The 19,168-nt window shown below is 50.0% G+C and overlaps 5 protein-coding genes across 5 annotated transcripts in view; 3 read left to right on the top strand and 2 right to left on the bottom strand.

Moving 5' to 3' along the window:
* The window catches only part of LOC117044871, a 628,087-nt gene that overhangs the window by 312,682 nt on the left and 296,237 nt on the right, over window positions 1-19,168 (top strand). The gene's annotated exons all lie outside the window — the stretch shown is intronic.
* The window catches only part of LOC117044870, an 878,236-nt gene that overhangs the window by 668,641 nt on the left and 190,427 nt on the right, over window positions 1-19,168 (bottom strand). The window lies entirely within an intron of this gene.
* Window positions 325-2,293, top strand: LOC117044929 (ubiquilin-1-like). Its single transcript, XM_033145729.1, has 2 exons — window positions 325-1,982; window positions 2,019-2,293. Exons 1-2 carry the CDS (start codon window positions 361-363, stop codon window positions 2,221-2,223), a joined length of 1,827 nt encoding a protein of 608 aa, XP_033001620.1. The 5' UTR covers window positions 325-360; the 3' UTR covers window positions 2,224-2,293.
* On the top strand, window positions 10,005-11,000 carry LOC117044966 (olfactory receptor 52D1-like). Its single transcript, XM_033145759.1, has one exon. It carries the CDS (start codon window positions 10,005-10,007, stop codon window positions 10,998-11,000), a length of 996 nt encoding a protein of 331 aa, XP_033001650.1.
* On the bottom strand, window positions 16,891-17,835 carry LOC117044965 (olfactory receptor 51I2-like). Its single transcript, XM_033145758.1, has one exon. It carries the CDS (start codon window positions 17,833-17,835, stop codon window positions 16,891-16,893), a length of 945 nt encoding a protein of 314 aa, XP_033001649.1.

Raw genomic sequence — 19,168 nt, 5'->3', positions numbered from 1 at the left:
CTCTGTGAGGTCAGCGGTGACCTCACAGTCCAGGCAGCTTCACAGAGAGGCCATGTCTTCTGGCAGCAGCAGAGGGGAGAAGAGGAAAATGAAGGTGCCTGCCAGGTTGTGAGCAAGCGGAAGAGGAAGGCAACATCTCGCTGTTATGTGCGCTCTGGCCTTGGCTAGTGTTGAGACAAAGGGGGGCAGCAGCAGACCACTGGCCCCTTCCCACCTCTCGCGTCCTCTACGGGAACAAGTGGCAGCGGCGGCGGCGGCGGCGGCGGCAGCAGCAGCAGCAGCAGCATCGCCTCCCCACCGGAAGGAGAAGAAGACGCTCCGCTTTCCTCCTTCTCCCTGAACCTCTGCTCCTCAGCAGCCATGTCGGAGAGCAAGAAGCCCCACGGATCTGCCGCCGGCGCCCGCGTCATCAAGGTGACCGTGAAGACCCTCAAGCGCAAGGAGCACTTTGAGGTGGCCGAGAGCACCCTCGTGCAGGACTTCAAGAAGCTCATCTCTGAGCGCTTCAAGATGCCCCTGGAGCAGCTGTCGCTGATCTTTGCCGGCGAGATCCTCAAGGACCAGGACACTCTGTCGCAGCACAAGATTGTCAGCGGCTCCAAGGTGCACCTCTTCATCAAGTCGCAGAGGAGGCCGCCGGGGAACCCCGGGCCCTTCCCGGGAAACACCGGCCCCGCTGCCTTCCTGCCCGTGCCCCCCACGAGCCTGTTGCTCTCCAGCGAGGCCTCCTCAGAGCACAGCCTTGACCTGTCCGAGTGGAGCAACCAGCAGGAAGAGCTGATGGCTTCCTGCCACAAGCTGGTGGCGCAGACCATGGAGAACCTCTTGCTTCAGATGGTCACCCTGAACCTGGATGCCTCCACCTTGAACAACAACCCGCTTCTCTTGGGCTTCCTCGTGGGCGTCACCGGCATGAACGTCCTGGGCCTGAGCTCCATGGACGTGTCCGACATCGTGGGCGAGGCCCACGAACAGGACATGACCCGGCAGGAGCTCATCAGCGAGGTGATGCAGCACCCTTTTGTGCAGAACCTCTTTGGAGACACCGAGCAGGTCAGGCAGATGATCATGTCCGTCCCGCAGATGCAGCAGCTGGCCGAGCAGAACCCCGAGATCAACCACATCCTCAACAACTCCGAGTTCCTGCGGGAGATGATCGACGTGGCCACCAGCCCGGCGGTGATGGACGAGATCATCAGGAACCACGACCGAGCCCTGAGCAACCTCGAAAGCATCCCAGGTGGGTACAGTGCCTTGCAGCAGCTCTACAACGACATAGAGGCCCCCATGCTGAACGCTGTCCAAGCCCAGTTCCAGGGCAACACGTTTGCCCCGCCAGAGAACAAGCCCCCTTCTGGGGGGATCAGCCCTCTGGCCCGGACAGAAAACAGAGAGCCCCTGCCAAACCCCTGGGCTCCTCCGTCCAACAACAGTGGCGGCGACAATTTCTGCAACAGTGACCTCAATGGTGCCAATAACGATGCTAGTCAGGGCTACATCCTGCTTGCTTTAGGTCCTGGAGTCCAGCCTGGGCTGAACAAGTCCGAAAGCATCCAGAACATGGTTCACCAGCTCACAGAGAACCTGGAGTTCATGCAGAACATGTCCAATGCCCTCTCGAAACCCGATGGGCCTACCCAGTTATTCCTCAGCCACTGCAACTCCTCCCCCGAGAGTAACGATGCTTCTCTGCCTCAAGGGTGGGTGCAGCAGCTCCCTGCAAAATTGGAGAGGTCAGAGGCCGCTGCACTGCTGACCAACCCCAGAGCGGTCCAGGCTCTCCTCCAGCTGCAGGTGAGCCTACTGACCCTGACAAGAGAAGTGCCCGATTTCCTCCAATCCTTGACGGACCCGGACGTCGAGCCCGAGAGCATGGAAGACTCTGACGAGGGAGAGAGCCCGTCCTCGGAAGCAGGGAGCCTCATCTCGGCCGATGAAAGCCTGGAGATGGAAAGCAGCGAATCCAAAGCGGAAGAAAGAAGGCGGGGAAGAAGAAGAAGAGGAGGAGGAGGAGGAAGAAGAAGAAGAGAGGAGGAGGAGGAGGAGGAAGACGAAGATGTAGACATGGAACAGCAAGCTCCAGTGGTCCTCTATCAGATGCAGCTGCAACAGCTCCAGATGATGGGCTTCCAGAACCAGGAACTGAACCTGCAAGCTTTAATTGACACAGATGGAGATATTGGTGCAGCGGTTGAAAAGCTTACGAACTCTCGTGCATCCTAGCAACAGATTTACCTTTGCCTCTTGTAGGGTCACCTGACACACTAAAGTCAGCATGGTGGATATTACAATGGCCTTGCCTCCGTGCTCCTTTACTCAGGCTGGGTTTTCTTAGGGGTGAGGTGGCTCTGCTTATCAGGGAAGTCAGGGAAGGAAGAACCAGCGGATGCCTTACATTAAAACCACCCTCAGCAGATGCCTGAAAGCCACCGAGGAAGTAGGTGTCTATTGCGTCATCACCTTGGGGGGGGCCCTTCTGGCTCCCCCGGCCTTAGGGGGAACAGAGGAGTGAGGGCTCCACCCTAGCTGTCCAGAGAGCCCTTGGCCTCTCTTGGTCTCCCGCTGGCCTCCGGGAACTCCGTTGACAGTGCTGGAGGGGTTTTTGGCACAGGCTCCGCCTTGACCCAGGATGTCCTCCAGCACTTCCGGACTCCAACTGGGAAGCTGTTGTGCTGGTCTCAGCCGGAGCTCTGGAGCTGCCCCAGGCCTTCTCTTTCTCTCTCCTTCTGGTCAGCTTATATCTTTCTGGCACAGAGCATTAAGATACCCAGGGCCAAGAGTTTCAGCAGGCCTAGTGGGCAAGTGCTTCAGTTCCTCTTGCCCACATCCCTTTGGGTGGCTCTGTGGGTGGACACACAAAGCGGCTGAAGTGAGCAGCTTAGCTCCCTCAGATGTCTTAGTTTGCTGGTGCCTTTTCCACGCTGCAAGACGTCCTGCTTGTGCAGACACTCTGCGGGGTCAGCGCCAACCAGTGTGTGCATCTTCCCATGGAAGTGGGGTGGGCATATCCTGTGGGCAAGTCCCGCTCGTGTCAGCATCTATGCACAGAAAGAAAAGCCCCCAATGATTCACAGGAAGGTGTCTGGGCCCCCAGCTGGGCTCCTGCGATACTCCATCCAAGCTATGCTTGAAGGAGGCTTTTGATAAACTGGAGTGGCCTTTGCTGGGAGCACCACCACTTTCTCTTGCAGTAGGTAGTTCCTGGGTTACCAAGCTATTGGCCTGATCCAACACAACTCTGCTTATGGGCAAGGTTTGTAGCTCAGTGGTAGAGCATCTGCCCCTGCAGAAGGTCCCAGGTTCGATGCCCGGCACCTTTGGGTAGGCTTGGGAGAGACTCCTGTATGTAGACTCCAGCTAAAAAAGCCATTGCAATTCTGGGCTGCCTCCATAGGAGTATAGCATCTAGAATAAGGGAAGTAATAGTACCACTGTATTCCGCTCTGGTCAGACCTCACCTGGAATACTGTGTCCAGTTCTGGGCACCACAGTTCAAGAAGGATACTGACAAGCTGGAATGTGTCCAGAAGAGGGCAACAAAATGGTCAAAGGCCTGGAAACGATGCCTTATGAGGAACAGCTTAGGGAGCTGGGTATGTTTAGCCTGGAGAAGAGAAGGTTAAGGGGTGATATGATAGCCATGTTCAAATATATAAAAGGATGTAATATAGAGGAGGGAGAAAGATTGTTTTCTGCTGCTCCAGAGAAGCGGAAACGGGGCAATGGATTCAAACTACAAGAAAGTAGATTCCACCGAAACATTAGGAAGAACTTCCTGACAGTAAGAGCTGTTTGACAGTGGAATTTGCTGCCAAGGAGTGTGGTGGAGTCTCCTTCTTTGGAGGTCTTGAAGCGGAGGCTTGACAGCCATCTGTCAGGAATGCTTGAATGGTGTTTCCTGCTTGGCAGGGGGTTGGACTGGATGGCCCTTGGGGTCTCTTCCAACTCTAGGATTCTAGGATTCTATGAAATCGTAGAGAGTCGCTGCCAGTCGGTGTAGACATGAGCTAGAGGGAGCCACTGGTTTGGCCCAGTCTAAAGTATCCCTATGGATCAGGTCAATGGCCCATCCAGTCCAGCATCCTGTTCTCACAGTGGCCAGCCAGAAACCTGCAAGAAACCCACAAGAGCCCTCTCCTTGCGTGGGGTTTCCAGCAACTGGCATTCAGAAGCATTGTTGCCTCCAACTCATAGCCACTGGCAGCCCTCTGCTCCATGAATTTGACTAATCCTCTTTTAAAGAAACTAGGTTGGTGCCCATCTCTGCCTCCTGCGGCAGCAAGTTCCATAGTTCAGCATGAAGAAGAAGCTCCTTTTTGTCCCGAATCTCCCAGCACCCTACTTTATTGGATGCCCATGTTTGTTATAACAAAATAAAAAATTCTTTCCAGTAGCACCTTAGAGACCAACTGTGTTTGTTCTTGGTATGAGCTTTCGTGTGCATGCACACTTCTTCAGATACACTGAAACGGAAGTCACCAGACCCTTATATATAGTGAGGGAGTGGGGAGGGCTTTTTTAGCTGCTGCATCACACTTCAACACATTTCATCAATGTAAAGTGAACAGCAGTCAACGGTGGCATTAAGAACCATCTCTGTCATTTACAAATGAGGAGAGTCTTTATCCCCTAGTAAGGGGGGCAGACAATGGAAATATATGAGCTTCCCACATTGAGTCCCTTAGATCTAAGGACTGTATGGTTTGGACCTACACAATTATTTTAATAATGCCAAAAGAAGTGGGACTTTCTTCTTTTTTGTTCATTGCGGAAAGCTCTGGGGGCTTTCGTATGAGGGAGGAATGAGGGAGAAATCTGATTCAATCCCCATTTAAAGTCACACCTTCGTACACAACACAAGGACCAAACCACAACCACCCTTCAAATTTCACATTTCTGCAAAGGAAGGCACTACTGTCCTGGCAAGACCAGTGGCGGAGGGAGGGTCTTGTGTGGAGCACCTGTGGGGCGCCCCCAAATGTTCATCATGCTGCTACCGTACTTTCACGGAGGGAAGAATTGGGGTGTGGGGTCAGGGAAGGAGATGCTGCCTTCACAGCTCTTCCTACGATTGTGCAACGTTTTACCGGCTCTCCCTCCAATCGCTGTGCAGGGACCCCTCCTTCCCTGCTCCCTGTACAGCGATCCAGAGGGAGAGCTTCACACTGTGCATGACACTCACTCAAGGAAAGCAAGAGCCAAGCGCAGTGTTTTACCGGCTCTCCGTCTGATCGCTGTGCCTGTACAGCGATCGGAGGGAGAGCCTTCACTCCAAAAGACACACAGACATTTCCCCTTACTTTTTAGGAGGGGGAAAGTGCGTCTTATGGAGCGAAAAATATGGTAATTCCGGGCAGGAGTTCGTTAACAGATGGGGATAATTTCTACCTCCGTCACCTGCGCAAGTTAACAGCCGAACACTGTGTTCACACCACAAGGTTTCCTAAGACTCCTTGCTCCCTCTGGCACCCCATTGGCCAATGTTCACCCCGATGAGTCCGTCAAGTCAAAGGGGCACCCGCCAACACCCACAGGCCATGCCTGACAACAGGGACTAAGGGGTGCCCACAACCCAATACAGCTGCAGCTTCTCACCTGCCGGGACTCCATGCCAGTTAGCCAAATTGAAGGACCACCCCTGCAACAGACAAACATTGCCCTCGGCGGCAGAGCATGTCTGTTGGGGGGCATTTCCCATAGTGGTCGGCCACCATGAGAACAGGATGCTGGACTAAATGGGCCATTGGCCTGATCCAGTAGGCTCTTCTTAGGCTCTTGTGATTCAGAGGCCTTGCCTAGGGGAGGGAGGGTGGGAGAGAGGGAGGGATGCATCCTGCCACCTTACATTAGCTGCCCCAGAGCATATAGAGCATCCGCTGTTATACAGCTCTCAGTTCCATAATGACACCCATAGTGGTTGTTTTACAGCTCCAGTTTGCTGCTGACTGTTAACAGAATCAGATCTTCAAGAGTACAGCACACACACACACACACACACACACACAAACACACACACACACAGAGAGACAGAGAGAGACAGAGAGAGACACAGAGAGAGAGAGAGAGAGAGAGAGAGAGAGAGAGAGAGAGAGAGACTGTCTCTGTGTGTTGGGGGAGTCAACACCAGCTTCTGCTGCTTCATCACACCTGGGATTCAGTCGCTGCACCTCCTGGGATCTCTGCTCACCCGAACCCTCCTCTGTCCCTCCTCCTGGGATCCCCGAGGAAACTGCATAAATTGCCACGGCCAGACTGCTGGCGAGGCTGCAGAGTCCTCTCCTGAATCACCAACAAATTCAAGTATTTCCCCATAGAAAAGAGCTTGGTGAGTCTTTTTAAAAATATATCACCAGACCCATCCCCAGTCAGATTCCACCTGGAGTCTTGTGTCCAGTTCTTCAGGGTGCCACCCCCCCCCCAGTTTAGGAAGGATAAGGACAAGTTGGAAGAAACAAAATAGGAAATTCTTTCCAGTAGCACCTTAGAGACCAACTGAGTTTGTTCTTGGTATGAGCTTTCGTGTGCATGCACACTTCTTCAGACAAGTTGGAAGGTGTGCAGAAGAGGGCGACCAAGATGATCAACAGTCTGAAGACCAAGCCATGTGAGGAATGGTTGAAGGAGCTGGGCATGTTTAGCTGGGGAAAGAGGAGACTGAGAGGAGGTATGATAACCATCTTCCAATAACTGGAGGGCTGACCTAGGGAGGATGGATCAAGCTGCTCCAGAGGGCAGGACCCAAACCAAGAAAGGAGATTCTGACTAAACACATGGAAGAACTTTCTGGGGATAAGAGCTGCTTGAAAGAGGAATGGACTCCCTCAGAAGGTGGCAGTCTCTCCTTCTTTGGAGGTTTTTAAGCAGAGGTTGGGTGACCTTAGATGGTCAGGGGTTCTTGGGCTGCGATTCCTGCACTGCAGGGATTAAGTGGTCCTTGGGGGGTCCCTTCCTACTCTCTAATTCTGTGGTTTTAAAGAGAATTATGAAGAAGCTAAACAATTGCCTCTTGGGTTTTTTTGGGAAGGGGGCATTGGAGGAGGGTGCCAGGCCACCTCCCCAATGATATTGAAAATGCAGCCCTCATCCCAGGATACTAGTTTCTTTTAGCATCTTTTTCGCCTGGGCTCCCCCCCCCCCATGTTTCCTCCACTTCAGGCTGCAATTCTGTCCCTTCCCTGAAATACTTTTCTGCCTCTAAATCAGGGGTTGCCTGCAATGTAGGTGGATTTCAGGACAAGAGAGAAAACGGACTGTGCCTCTCTGAGTAAGAGCGGAATGCTTTTTTCAAAGTAGGGAGGGATCTTACTGTGGTTCTCGGGGAAGGAAAGATCGCTGGGAAATGTTACATCCAAAGCAGAAACCCACACTGGCTTTCTGGGGAGGGGGACCTGCAGGAAAGAGTGCTTGTAGTGCCTACTCTTTCTCCACTGTCAGAGGCAAAGATGCTTCTGGGTACCAGTAGCGGGAAGCCTCAAGAGAAGAGACGACTCTTGTGCTTGGATCCTGCTTGCAAGCATCTGGTTGGCTACTGTGAGAACAGGGTGCTGGACGAGATGGGCAGTTGGCCTGATCCAGCAGCAGGCTCTTCTCACATTCTTCTTTTTGTTGTTGTTCAGTCGTTCAGTCGTGTCCGACTCTTCGTGACCCCATGGACCAGAGCACGCCAGGCACGCCTATCCTTCACTGCCTCTCGCAGTTTGGCCAAACTCACGTTAGTAGCTTCGAGAACACTGTCCAACCATCTCCTCCTCTGTCGTCCCCTTCTCCTTGTGCCCTCCATCTTTCCCAACATCAGGGTCTTTTCTAGGGAGTCTTCTCTTCTCATGAGGTGGCCAAAGTACTGGAGCCTCAACTTCAGGATCTGTCCTTCTAGTGAGCACTCAGGGCTGATTTCTTTGAGAATGGTTAGGTTTGATCTTCTTGCAGTCCATGGGACTCTCAAGAGTCTCCTCCAGCACCATAATTCAAAAGCATCAATTCTTCGGCGATCAGCCTTCTTTATGGTCCAGCTCCCACTTCCATACATTACTACTGGGAAAACCATAGCTTTAACTATACGGACCTTTGTTGGCAAGGTGATGTCTCTGCTTTTGAAGATGCTGTCTAGGTTTGTCATTGCTTTTCTCCCAAGAAGCAGGCGTCTTAATTTCGTGACTGCTGTCACCATCTGCAGTGATCATGGAGCCCAAGAAAGTAAAATCTCTCACTGCCCCTATTTCTTCCTCTTCTATTTGCCAGGAGGTGATGTTTCTCACATTCTTACAACTGACCAAAAAAGAGAGGGGTGTGTGTCTTCAAACAGTGAATAGTTAAACTGTGGGATGTTCTATCACACAGAGACTGTGATGGCCAGCAATTCATTGGCCTTAGAAGAGGATTAGACAGAGGGCTCTTGTGCTCAGATCCTATTTGCAGGTTTCTCACCGGTACCTGCAACGCAACCCCTTCCAATGCAGGAATCTCAGCTACAGCATCCAGGACAGATGGCCATCCAACCTCTGCTTCAAATCCTCCAAGGAAGGAGAGTCCACCACCTCCTAAGGGAGAGTGTTCCACTGCCGAACAGCTCTTACCATCAGAATGTTCTTCCGTGTGTTTAGTCAGAACCTCCTTTCTAGTAACTTGAAGCCATTGGTTTGAGTCCTGCCCTCCAGAGCAGGAGAAAACAAGCCCTTCAGATGGTTCTCATATCTCCTCTCAGTCTCCTCTTCTCCAGACTAAATGCCCCCAACTCACCCAACCATTACCATAAAGCGTGGTTTCCGGACTAGGTTGGTTGCATTCAGCTTGACAGATCATTCGTTTGCTGGCCTGGCCAAGTGGAGCATTCAAAAATCTTGCTGTTCTTCCAGTTGTTGTTGTTGTTCTTCCTGTTGTTGTTGTTCTTGTTGTTGTTGCTGTATCACCCCACCTTGTTCATTTTCCCACCCATCCATTTATATACATTCCTTATCCTCCCCAAGGGCACCAAGCAGTGACCATCACCAGAATGGATCATCTCTGGAAGCTCAGTCATCAACAGCTCAGTTAGCAGAGATTGGATGGCCATCGGCCCTGGATGTTTTAGTTGAGATTCCTACATTGCAGGGGAATGAGCTAGATGACCCTTGCGGCCCCTTCCAACTCTATGAAAAGTCCAGTTGTTCTGATAAGAGAGGAGCAGCAACAAGGGTCCCTTTCTGGTGTGAAAAAGGGTCGACACCAACGCCTGCATCTGAGACCCCCCCCCCCAATCTCCCCAGCTACCAGCTGCCATTTCTGAAGTCACCCAAAGGAGAGAAAGCAGCAGGTCGCACCTGGATAGAGCTCCAGCTGAGAGGCCGCCTTCTCCCCAGCCTCTGTCACCCAGCAGAAGTCTTTCCATGCAGCCACAGTCCTTCCATTGTGCTTGGATCCAGCCTCAAGGCCTGTTGAGTTGCCATCAACTGGACCACAAAACTAAGGCTTTGTCCACAATTACCTTTCCTCCGCTCTTTCCAGGCATGGTCCTCACGTTAAAACTCTGTATCTGAGCACCCCCCCCTTTTTTTTTCTTTGTTCCAGTGCTTTCCCCATGAAAACCCGCTCTTTAAAGCTCCATCAGAGCAAATGGCAACCCGCAAATTGATGTTTGCTCTGTCTGAGCAGTAAAGAGCAGGTTTTCATCCTGAAAGCTTGGGGCAAAGAAACAAGAGCACCCAGACACAGATCTCTTCAGCTTGGACCTGCGCCTGCAAAAAGCAGCAGAGCAAACAGGAAGTGTGGATAGTTTGCTTTCTGCCTCCTTCCCAATCCGTTTTCCTTTCAGGCCATGCCTCTCAGATTGCAGGCAGCAGGGACCATCTTCCTTCTGAGGTTTGTAAGTAAAAAATGCTGAAGACCTACAACCAGTGACTTGTAGCGTTGGAAGGGACCGTGAGGGTCTCCTGCTCCAAGCCCCTGCAATGCAGGAACCTTTTGCCCAACATGGGTCTCGAAACCACAACAAAGAAATGAACGAAGTGCTCAGGGAGCTTCACTCGGCCATGTCTTCCCCCAACTACAGCAGCAGCTCCATCCCTCCCTGGTTCTTCCTTGCCGGCATCCCAGGACTGGAGGACTTCCATGTGTGGATTTCCATCCCATTCTGCTGGATGTACGTGGTGGCCTTGCTGGGCAACCTCATGCTGGTGGCCACCATCGCCTCAGAGCCTGCCCTCCACCAGCCCATGTATTTCTTCCTTTCCTTGCTGGCTGCCTCCGACGTGGTCCTCTCCAGCACCACCATCCCCAGAGCGATGGGCATCTTCTGGTTCGGTGCTGGTGTCATCTCCTCCGGCGCCTGCCTCACCCAGGTCTTCTTCATCCACTTCAACTCCGCCGTGGAGTCGGCCATCTTGATGACCATGGCCTTTGACCGCTACGTGGCCATCTGCAACCCCTTGAGGCACACGGCCATTTTGACCCGCGTGGTGATCGGGAGGATTGGGGTGGTCTCTGTCCTCCGGGGCTTCTTCGCCGTGGTCATCCTTGTGTTCCTCCTGCTCCGGCTGCCCTACTGTGGCCACAACATCATCCCGCACACCTACTGTGAACACATGGGGGTGGCTCGCCTGGCCTGTGGAGACATCACCCCCAACGTGGTGTATGGCTTGACAGCGGCTCTGTCCACCCTGGGGGTCGACTCTGTCCTCATCGCCATCTCCTACTCGCTGATCCTCAGGACCGTCTTCCGGCTCCCGTCCAAGGATGCTCGACACAAAGCCCTGGACACCTGCGGCTCCCACCTCTGCGTCATCCTGATGTTCTACACGCCGGCCTTCTTCTCCTTCCTCACCCACCGCTTTGGGCACAACATCCCTCGCCACGTCCACATCCTGCTGGCCAACCTCTACGTCACCGTGCCCCCCATGCTCAACCCCATCATCTATGGGGTGAAAACGAAGCAGATTCGGGAAGCGGCCAGGCGCCTCCTCTTGCAAGGGGTGGGGGTGTTTCTCAGTCCCAAAACTGGAGCCCCACCCCTGACCAATGGGGCATAGCAGAAAGGGGGCTCTCTGTATGTATTTCTGTCACTGTTTATTTCTGCATGGCACCCCAACCTCTGAGTGGTGAATTGTGACAGCCTGATGCGGAGGTTTCTCTGCACATTCCCTGGCTCTGGGAACAACTGTTTCCTGCCCTGATGACTGCGTGTTCAACGTGGGGTTCCACAGGGCTCAATCCGATCCCCCATATTGTTTAACATTTACATGAAACCGCTGGGTGGGGTTATCCGGAGGTTTGTCAGCAGCATGCCGATGACACTCAGCTCTGTTTCTCCTTTACATCTGCAGGTGAGGCAGTGGAAGTGCTGGGCCGTTGTCTTGCCTCGATAATGGACTGGATGAGAGCCAACAAAGTGAAGCTCAATCCAGATAAGGTGGAGGCCCTGTTAATGGGTGGTTCCCTAGACCAGGTGGGTGGGAGGTTGCCTACTCTGGATGGGGTTACGCTGCCCCTGAAGGAGCAGGTTTGTAGCTTTGGGGTCCTCCTGGATCCTTTGCTGTCGCTCGAGGCTCAGGTGGCCTCAGTGGCCCGGAGTGCCTTCCATCAGCTTCTGTTGGTGGCCCAGCTACGCCCCTATCTCGACAGGGATAGCCTAACTACTGTTGTCTATATAAATAAAAAATAAAAAAATTCCTTCCAGTAGCACCTTAGAGACCAACTAAGTTTGTTCTTGGTATGAGCTTTTGTGTGCATGCACACTTCTTCAGATACACAAAAGCTCATACCAAGAACAAACTTAGTTGGTCTCTAAGGTGCTACTGGAAGGAGTTTTTTTTATTTTTTATTTTGTTTTGACTATGGCAGACCAACACAGCTACCTACCTGTTACTGCAATGTGTTCTACGTAGGGCTGCCTCTGAAGACAGTTTGGAAACTTCAGCTGGTGCAGAATTCAGCAGCTAGTTTGCTCACTGGAGCAGGACGGTTTGAGCATATTCAACTGATCCTGGTCCAACTGCACTGGCTACCAAATAGTTTCTGGGCCCAATACAGAGTGCTGGTTTTGACCTATAAATCCTTAAAATGGCTCAGGACCGCAATACCTCAAGGACCGTCTCTTTCCATCTGAACCTACTTGGACCCTGAGATCATCTTCTGATGCCCTCCTTTGTGTGCCTCCTCCTTGAGAGGTCCGGAGGGTGGCAACACAACATACAGCTCATGGGATGGTTCTGAAGCATGTTGTGCGAAGCTGAGTGCACAGCTGTGCTGACTGGGGCTACTGGGAATTGTCTTCTCAAACATGTAGATCAGGGTTTCCCAAACGTGGGTCTCCAGCTGTTTTGGACTTGTTGTTGAACTAATGAGTGTAGGAAATGTAAAGAAAGGGAAGGTATCTTCTACCACACGTGGTGGACTTGCAAAGAGGTAAAGGCTTTCTAGGAAATGGTATATAATGAGTTAAAGAAATGTTTAGAAATACCGTATTTTTCGCTCCATAAGACACACTTTTTCCCTCCTAAAAAGTAAGGGAAATATCTGTGTGTCTTATGGAACGAATGCTGGTCCCTGGAGCTGAATTGCCCAGGGGCCAAAAGAGGATCATGCTTTTTATTTTACAAAGAGAAAAGGGGGTGTTGAAAGGACCCCGCTCAGCAGCTGATCAGCAAGAGATCGGGAGAGAGATAAGAGTCCCGGCTCCCTTTCAGCCACGCCCTCCTTTGTCGAATGTGCTGCAGAGGGAGGTTGTTTGTTTGCCCAGCGACATGGGACTGGCTGATTAGATTATCTGTCTGGAAACTGTAGAAAAGGCTCCCTTTCCTTTAGAAGCTGCAGAAATGTGAGTTGAACCCCATAAAAACGGGGCTTTTCCTCTTTGCTTTTCCCCCTTTGCAAAAAAAAGCTGCAATACTTTTAGCTGATCCTCAAAAAACAGGGTTTTTCCCTTTGCAAAAAAGCTGCAAAACTTTTAGCTGATCCTCAAAAAAACCAGGGCTTTTCCCTTTGCTAAAAAATGCTGCAAAGCTTTTAGCTGATCCTAAAAAAACAACAACAGGGCTTTTAGAGGAGGAAAACCAGAAAAAAATCTGGGTTTCCTCCTCTAAAAACGAGGTGCGCCCTATGGTCCGGTGCACCCTATGGAGCGAAAAATACGGTACTTTTGTTAAAAAAAAACTAGAAGCTTTCTATTGGGTATAGTGGGCGAAGAGATACCAAGGGAAGATAAAAGACTGTTCATGTCTGCAACAACTGTGGCAAGAATTCTTTTAGCCCCAAAATGGAAACAGCAAGAAGTACCGACGAAAGAAGAGTGGCAGATGAAGATGATGGACTTTGCAGAACTGGCAAAGCTGACAGGAAAAATCCGAAACCAGCACGATCAAGTATTCCAAAAGGACTGGAGTAAATTTATACAGTACAATATTTGAAAGATCATTGTAAGCAATTAAAGTCACTAGTAGGGTTGTCTGAAGACTTGTAATGAGAAATTTCCATCTTTCTCTATTTATTTAAAATTTTGAGATATTCTGTAATGAGTGTAATTAGAATTGGAAAATGCATAAATTGCAATGATATAAAGGTTAATTTTGAAAGCCATGAGGCGGGAGGGAAGGAAGTTGATAGGCTCTAAGAGCCAAGGCCGTATAGTGGATAAAGATGATGTGAATGTATAATATTCAATGGAAAATAAATAAAAATTATATTAAAAAAGAAAAGAAAACATCACTTCAAATGTCACCATCCACACCTGCCTCAGGTGGAGAGAGTCTAGTCACCCACACAAAGAAAGGAGCATCACCTGGGACCCAGGCTTGTACCACCTGCTGGTTGCAACAAGAGCAGACTGACTTCAAAGCAGCATTTGCCTGAAAAGGAAGTACTCATATGCAGGGGCGTAGCAAGGGGGGGCCGTAGGGGGCGGACCGCCCCAGGTTCCATAATGGAGGGGGTGACAAATTATCAAGGAACAATTACTGCCCTACTAGGGCGGTTCATAATTTTTATTTTTAAAAAATGCCTGCTCCGAAGGTCTTATCTTACTATACTAGGGATTATTTTGCTATATATGAAATTTCATGCATATCGGTTAATATCTTGACCCTCGTCCACCAAAAAAGCTGTTTACTTAGCTGTATTCCTATGTCATGAAGGCTGAAATTTCAGTTCAGTGGATCACTTACTGTTCCCAACCCTAACCCTGTGGAAAGCCATCTAATTAGACTTTAATTTGATTTTGAGATGTTTTTAGGAGGCAATTTAATTATTGTTTGATTTTATACCAATGTTATGTATCTGATGTTAGCCACCCTGAGCCCGACTTCGGCCAGGGAGGGCGGAATAGAAATAAAAGTTTATTATTATTATTATTATTACTACTACTTGTTATTATTCCGTTGTAAGAAAATATGAAATGACGTAAAATCATTTTTGCGGGGGGGGGGGGTGACAAGAAATTTTCCGCACCAGGTACCACTTGACCTTCCTACGCCTTTGTTCATATGACCTCATTATATGGCCACCCAACAATAAAATTCTTAAGACCAGCGGTTCCCAAACCTTTTCAGGCCGCCATCCCCTTGCTTCCATAAACTCACCCCCAGTGCCCCCTGCCCTGTAAAAAGCCATCATTCAAAACAGTGGTTTGCAAGACCCACCAAGGAAGACAATAGCACAATGAAATTCAAAACAAAACAAAACAAAAAATTCTTTCCAATAGCACCTTAGAGACCAACTAAGTTTGTTCTTGGTATGAGCTTTCGTGTGCATGCACACTTCTTCAGATACACTGAAATAGAAGTCACCAGACCCTTATATATCTCACTATATATAAGGGTCTGGCGACCCCCACCCCAGTGCATCCGAAGAAGTGTGCATGCACACGAAAGCTCATACCAAGAACAAACTTAGTTGGTCTCTAAGGTGCTACTGGAAGGATTTTTTTATTTTTTATTTTGTTTTGACTATGGCAGACCAACACGGCTACCTACCTGTAAATGAAATTCAAGACAGTGACAATTAATAGCACATTTATTCAAAATCCAGTTGAAACCATTTAGTTGAATTAATCAGCAAAACTGATGAACTTCCCAATTAGCTAAGTACTGCAGACCTCCTGTTTTTCGAAAGCCAAGCCACGGACCCCCTACTTTTGAAAATGTTGACACCTCGGTGGTAGTTTTTGTTATGTGAACGGTGCCACAGACCCCCTGAGTGGGCTACGTGGACCACCAGTTGGCAATCACTGATCCAGGCAGTTTAGAAAAGAATAGAACACCTGGATGGGTGAAAGGTTGACCACTGCACCGGAACCCAGACCCTTGGCTCCGAGAGATGGCAAGAGGCTTCTGGAGAGAGTGGGGAGGGGAGTTGAAAGGAGACCTAAGCAGGATGACAGCGAAGGAAGACATGCAGGCTTCACCTAACTGGAACCGATAGAAACTAGAAATGCAAGAAGGCAATCATGCATATAAGCGGCATATAAATAAAATGATTATAATTATAATTAATGACGATGCAAAGTGATGTGGGTTTCTCTTCTTCTCTTTTGACAAGCAGCCTTGATTATTTGCTCCCATGTGGAAGAATACAGGACTCAGAGCATCATGCAGACTGGACCCCCCCCCCCAAAAAAAACACCCCCGCAACAATAAATGAAAATACATGTGTGCATTGATTTGACTTATGTCAGCAGGTGCACAGTCCAATGGAGTCCATGGTCATTTCTTAATAAGCATAGCCAATGCTTTTTTTCTGGGGGGACGCAGGGGGATGCATACCCCTAAACATTTTGTGAATCTAAGTTTGGCTTCATTGAGGGGCAGTATTTCAACAGCAGAAAGTGAGGAGGAATTAAAGAACCTTTTAATGAGGGTGAAAGAGGAGAGCGCAAAATATGGTCTGAAGCTCAACATAAAAAAAAACTAAGATCATGGCCACTGGTCCCATCACCTCCTGGCAAATAGAAGGGGAAGAAATGGAGGCAGTGAGAGATTTCACTTTCTTGGGCTCCATGATCACTGCAGATGGTGACAGCAGTCAAGAAATTAAAAGACGCCTGCTTCTTGGGAGGAAAGCAATGACAAACCTAGACAGCATCTTAAAAAGCAGAGACATCACCTTGCCGACAAAGGTCCACATACTGTAGTTAAAGCTATGGTTTCCCCAGTGGTAATGTATGGAAGTGAGAGCTGGACCATCAAGAAGGCTGATCGTCAAAGAATTGATGCTGTTGAATTCTGGTGCTGGAGGAGACTCTTGAGAGTCCCATGGACTGCAAAAAGATCAAACCTATCCATCCTTAAAGAAATCAGCCCTGAGTGCTCACTGGAAGGACAGATCCTGAAGCTGAGGCTCCAGTACTTTGGCCACCTCATGAGAAGAGAAGACTCCCTAGAAAAGACCCTGATGTTGGGAAAGGTGGAGGGCACAAGGAGAAGGGGACGACAGAGGATGAGATGGCTGGACAGTGTTCTCGAAGCTACTAACATGACTTTGGCCAAACTGCGAGAGGCAGTGAAGGATAGGCGTGACTGGCGTGCTCTGGTCCATGGGGTCATGTAGGAGTAGGAAAATGAGAGTACCCCTAAACATGTTTTTAGGGAAGGAAAGCACTGACCATACCCAAATGCTGTCTCTCGCGTACATTAACAGTCACCAAACACCCATGGAGTTTTCTCTAAGAACTGGGGCTGTCATTTCTGGTCTCAATTTATTCTACCCCCAACTAGGGCTGGAGCATATGAATGAGCTTGCCACACAGCTCAGTCCCACCATGCTAAGGTGAGTGCAAAGTGCATGGAGAGATTCTCACCATGCTACTGTAGTCAATGAAAAGATGGATGAGCATGGAAGGGAAAGGGGAACTCTGTTTACCACCTTGACCTCCTTGGAGAAAAAGCTGGGATGTGACTGCATCATGGTTCAGGTCGTTGCCATTCCATGTCAGAACCTCTTCCGATGGAGAGCCCTTCCAAATGCCTTGAGGATCTCCTTGGTCTTGATGCTGTAGATGATGGGGTTCAGCAGTGGAGGGACCAGGAGATAGATGTTGGCCATCAGGGAGTGAACCAGAGGTGGAGCATGCCTGCCAAACCGGTACACCATAGATAGGCCTATCATTGGGGTGTAATAGATCACGACGGCACAGATGTGGGAGACACAGGTGTTCAGGGCCTTGAGGCGCCCTTCCTTGGAGGCCATGCTCAGCACAGTCTTGAGGATCAATGTGTAGGACAGGACAATGAACAGGGAGTCGAGGCCAAATGTACAGAGCAAGACAAAGAGCCCATAGAGGCTATTGACGGTGGTGTCTGCACAAGGGAGCCGGATTAAATTGGGGTGCAGACAGTAGGGGTGAGCAAGCACATTGGACCTACAGAATGGCAGCCTCCTCAGGAGAAGAGGCAGTGGGGCCAGCAGGATAATGCTCTTTGCTGCAATCCCTGTGCCTATCATGGCAATCCTGAAATTGGTCAGGATGGCGGTGTATTGCAGAGGGTTGTAAATGGCTATGAAGCGGTCCAGGGCCATTGCCCAGAGGACCCCTGAATCCATGATGGAGAAGCAGTGGATGAAGAACATCTGGCTGAGGCACGCATCCAGCCCAATCTCCCTGGCATCAAACAGGAAGACGCTCAGCACCGTGGGGAGGGTAGAGAGGGAGACCCCCAGCTCACTCACAGCCAGCATGCAGAGGAAGAGGTACATGGGCTTGTGGAGGCTTTGATCCTTCACAATCACTAGGAGAACAACACCATTTCCCAAGACAGCAACTGCATAGGCAAAGCAGAAAAGGATGGAGACCCCGATATTTCCTGCCTGCAGATCTGGGATGCCTGTGAGGAGGAACGTAGAATGGAGGGAGCTTCGGTTACTGAACAGCTCCATGGTGAGTGATCAAGTCCTCCCATTCAGCAGCACCTGGATGGACATAAGGGAGGGAAAGGCCTCATCATCAACATGGGAGCTTCATAGAATCATAGAATCATAGAGTTGTAAGCGACCCCAAGGGCCACCTAGTCAAACCCCCTGCAAGCAGACATCAGAGCTAGGGCATCTCTGGCAGATGGCCATTCAAACTCTCTTTCCAATGGACAGTCCATCACCTTCCAGGGGAGTCCATTCTGCTGTTGAACAGCAATCATTGTTTATTCAGCATCGCCTTCAGGTATTTGAAGACGGCTCTCATATCACCTCTCTGTCTTTTATTATTCAGGTTAAACACACCCAGCTCCCTCAACTATTGTTCCTAAGATTTGGTTTCCATACCCTTGAGAGCCAGTGTGGTGTAGTGGTTAAGAGCAGTAGACTCGTAATCTGGGGAACCGGGTTCGCGTCTCCGCTCCTCCACATGCAGCTGCTGGGTGACCTTGGGCTAGTCACACTTCTCTGAAGTCTCTCAGCCCCACTCACCTCACAGAGTGTTTGTTGTGGGGGAGGAAGGGAAAGGAGAATGTGAGCCGCTTTGAGACTCCTTCGGGTAGTGAAAAGCGGGATATCAAATCCAAACTCCTCCTCCTCCTCCTCCTCCTCTTCTTCTTCTTCTACACATTGGTCACCCTCCTCTGCTCACTTTCCAGCCTCTCAACATCCTTCTTAAAATGTGGTGCCCAGAACTGGACCCAGTATTCCAGATGTGGTCTGACCAAGGCAGAAGAGAGTGGGACTATGACTTCCCTTGACCTGGACACTAGACTTCTGTTGATGCAGCCTAGAATAGCATTCATTTTTTTGCTGCTGCATCACACGGTGGACTCGTTTTACATTGGTGGTCTGCTAAACCTCCTAGATTCTTTTCCCATGTACTGCCTCAGTTGCTTAGGATCTGCAGCTCCTTATTTTGCCAAATTTGTGGCATGTCTCTATCATTCATTCGCTGCATTGATTTGTTTTCTTTGTTAAATTCCATAGCCCACCTTTGGTTCAACAAAAAAGGTAATGTTGCCACAAGGTGACATGCATTAAGGCCTCATCCAGGCTTCCTTTTGTGCTGAGCTTCCCAGGCACAATTCTGCTCTTCCAAGCTCCATGTCTAAGTGGTGGCGGCGCCTGTTTTCTGTCCCGGTGCTTTCAATGGGAAAACCCATGTTTTACCAGTGAATTGGAGCAAACAGCAATCCATTTGCTCTGATTCAGCAGTGAAGCACTGGTTTTTCTTGGTGGGGGGGGGGGAGCCAGGACACACCTTGCTCAGACAAGGAGCTTTAAAACCTGGATAAAA

This window comes from Lacerta agilis, chromosome 4 (genome assembly GCF_009819535.1).
Source record: "Lacerta agilis isolate rLacAgi1 chromosome 4, rLacAgi1.pri, whole genome shotgun sequence".
Taxonomy (NCBI): domain Eukaryota; kingdom Metazoa; phylum Chordata; class Lepidosauria; order Squamata; family Lacertidae; genus Lacerta; species Lacerta agilis.
Note: the sequence above shows the minus strand (reverse complement) of the source record. Positions and strands in the feature narration are given on the sequence as shown.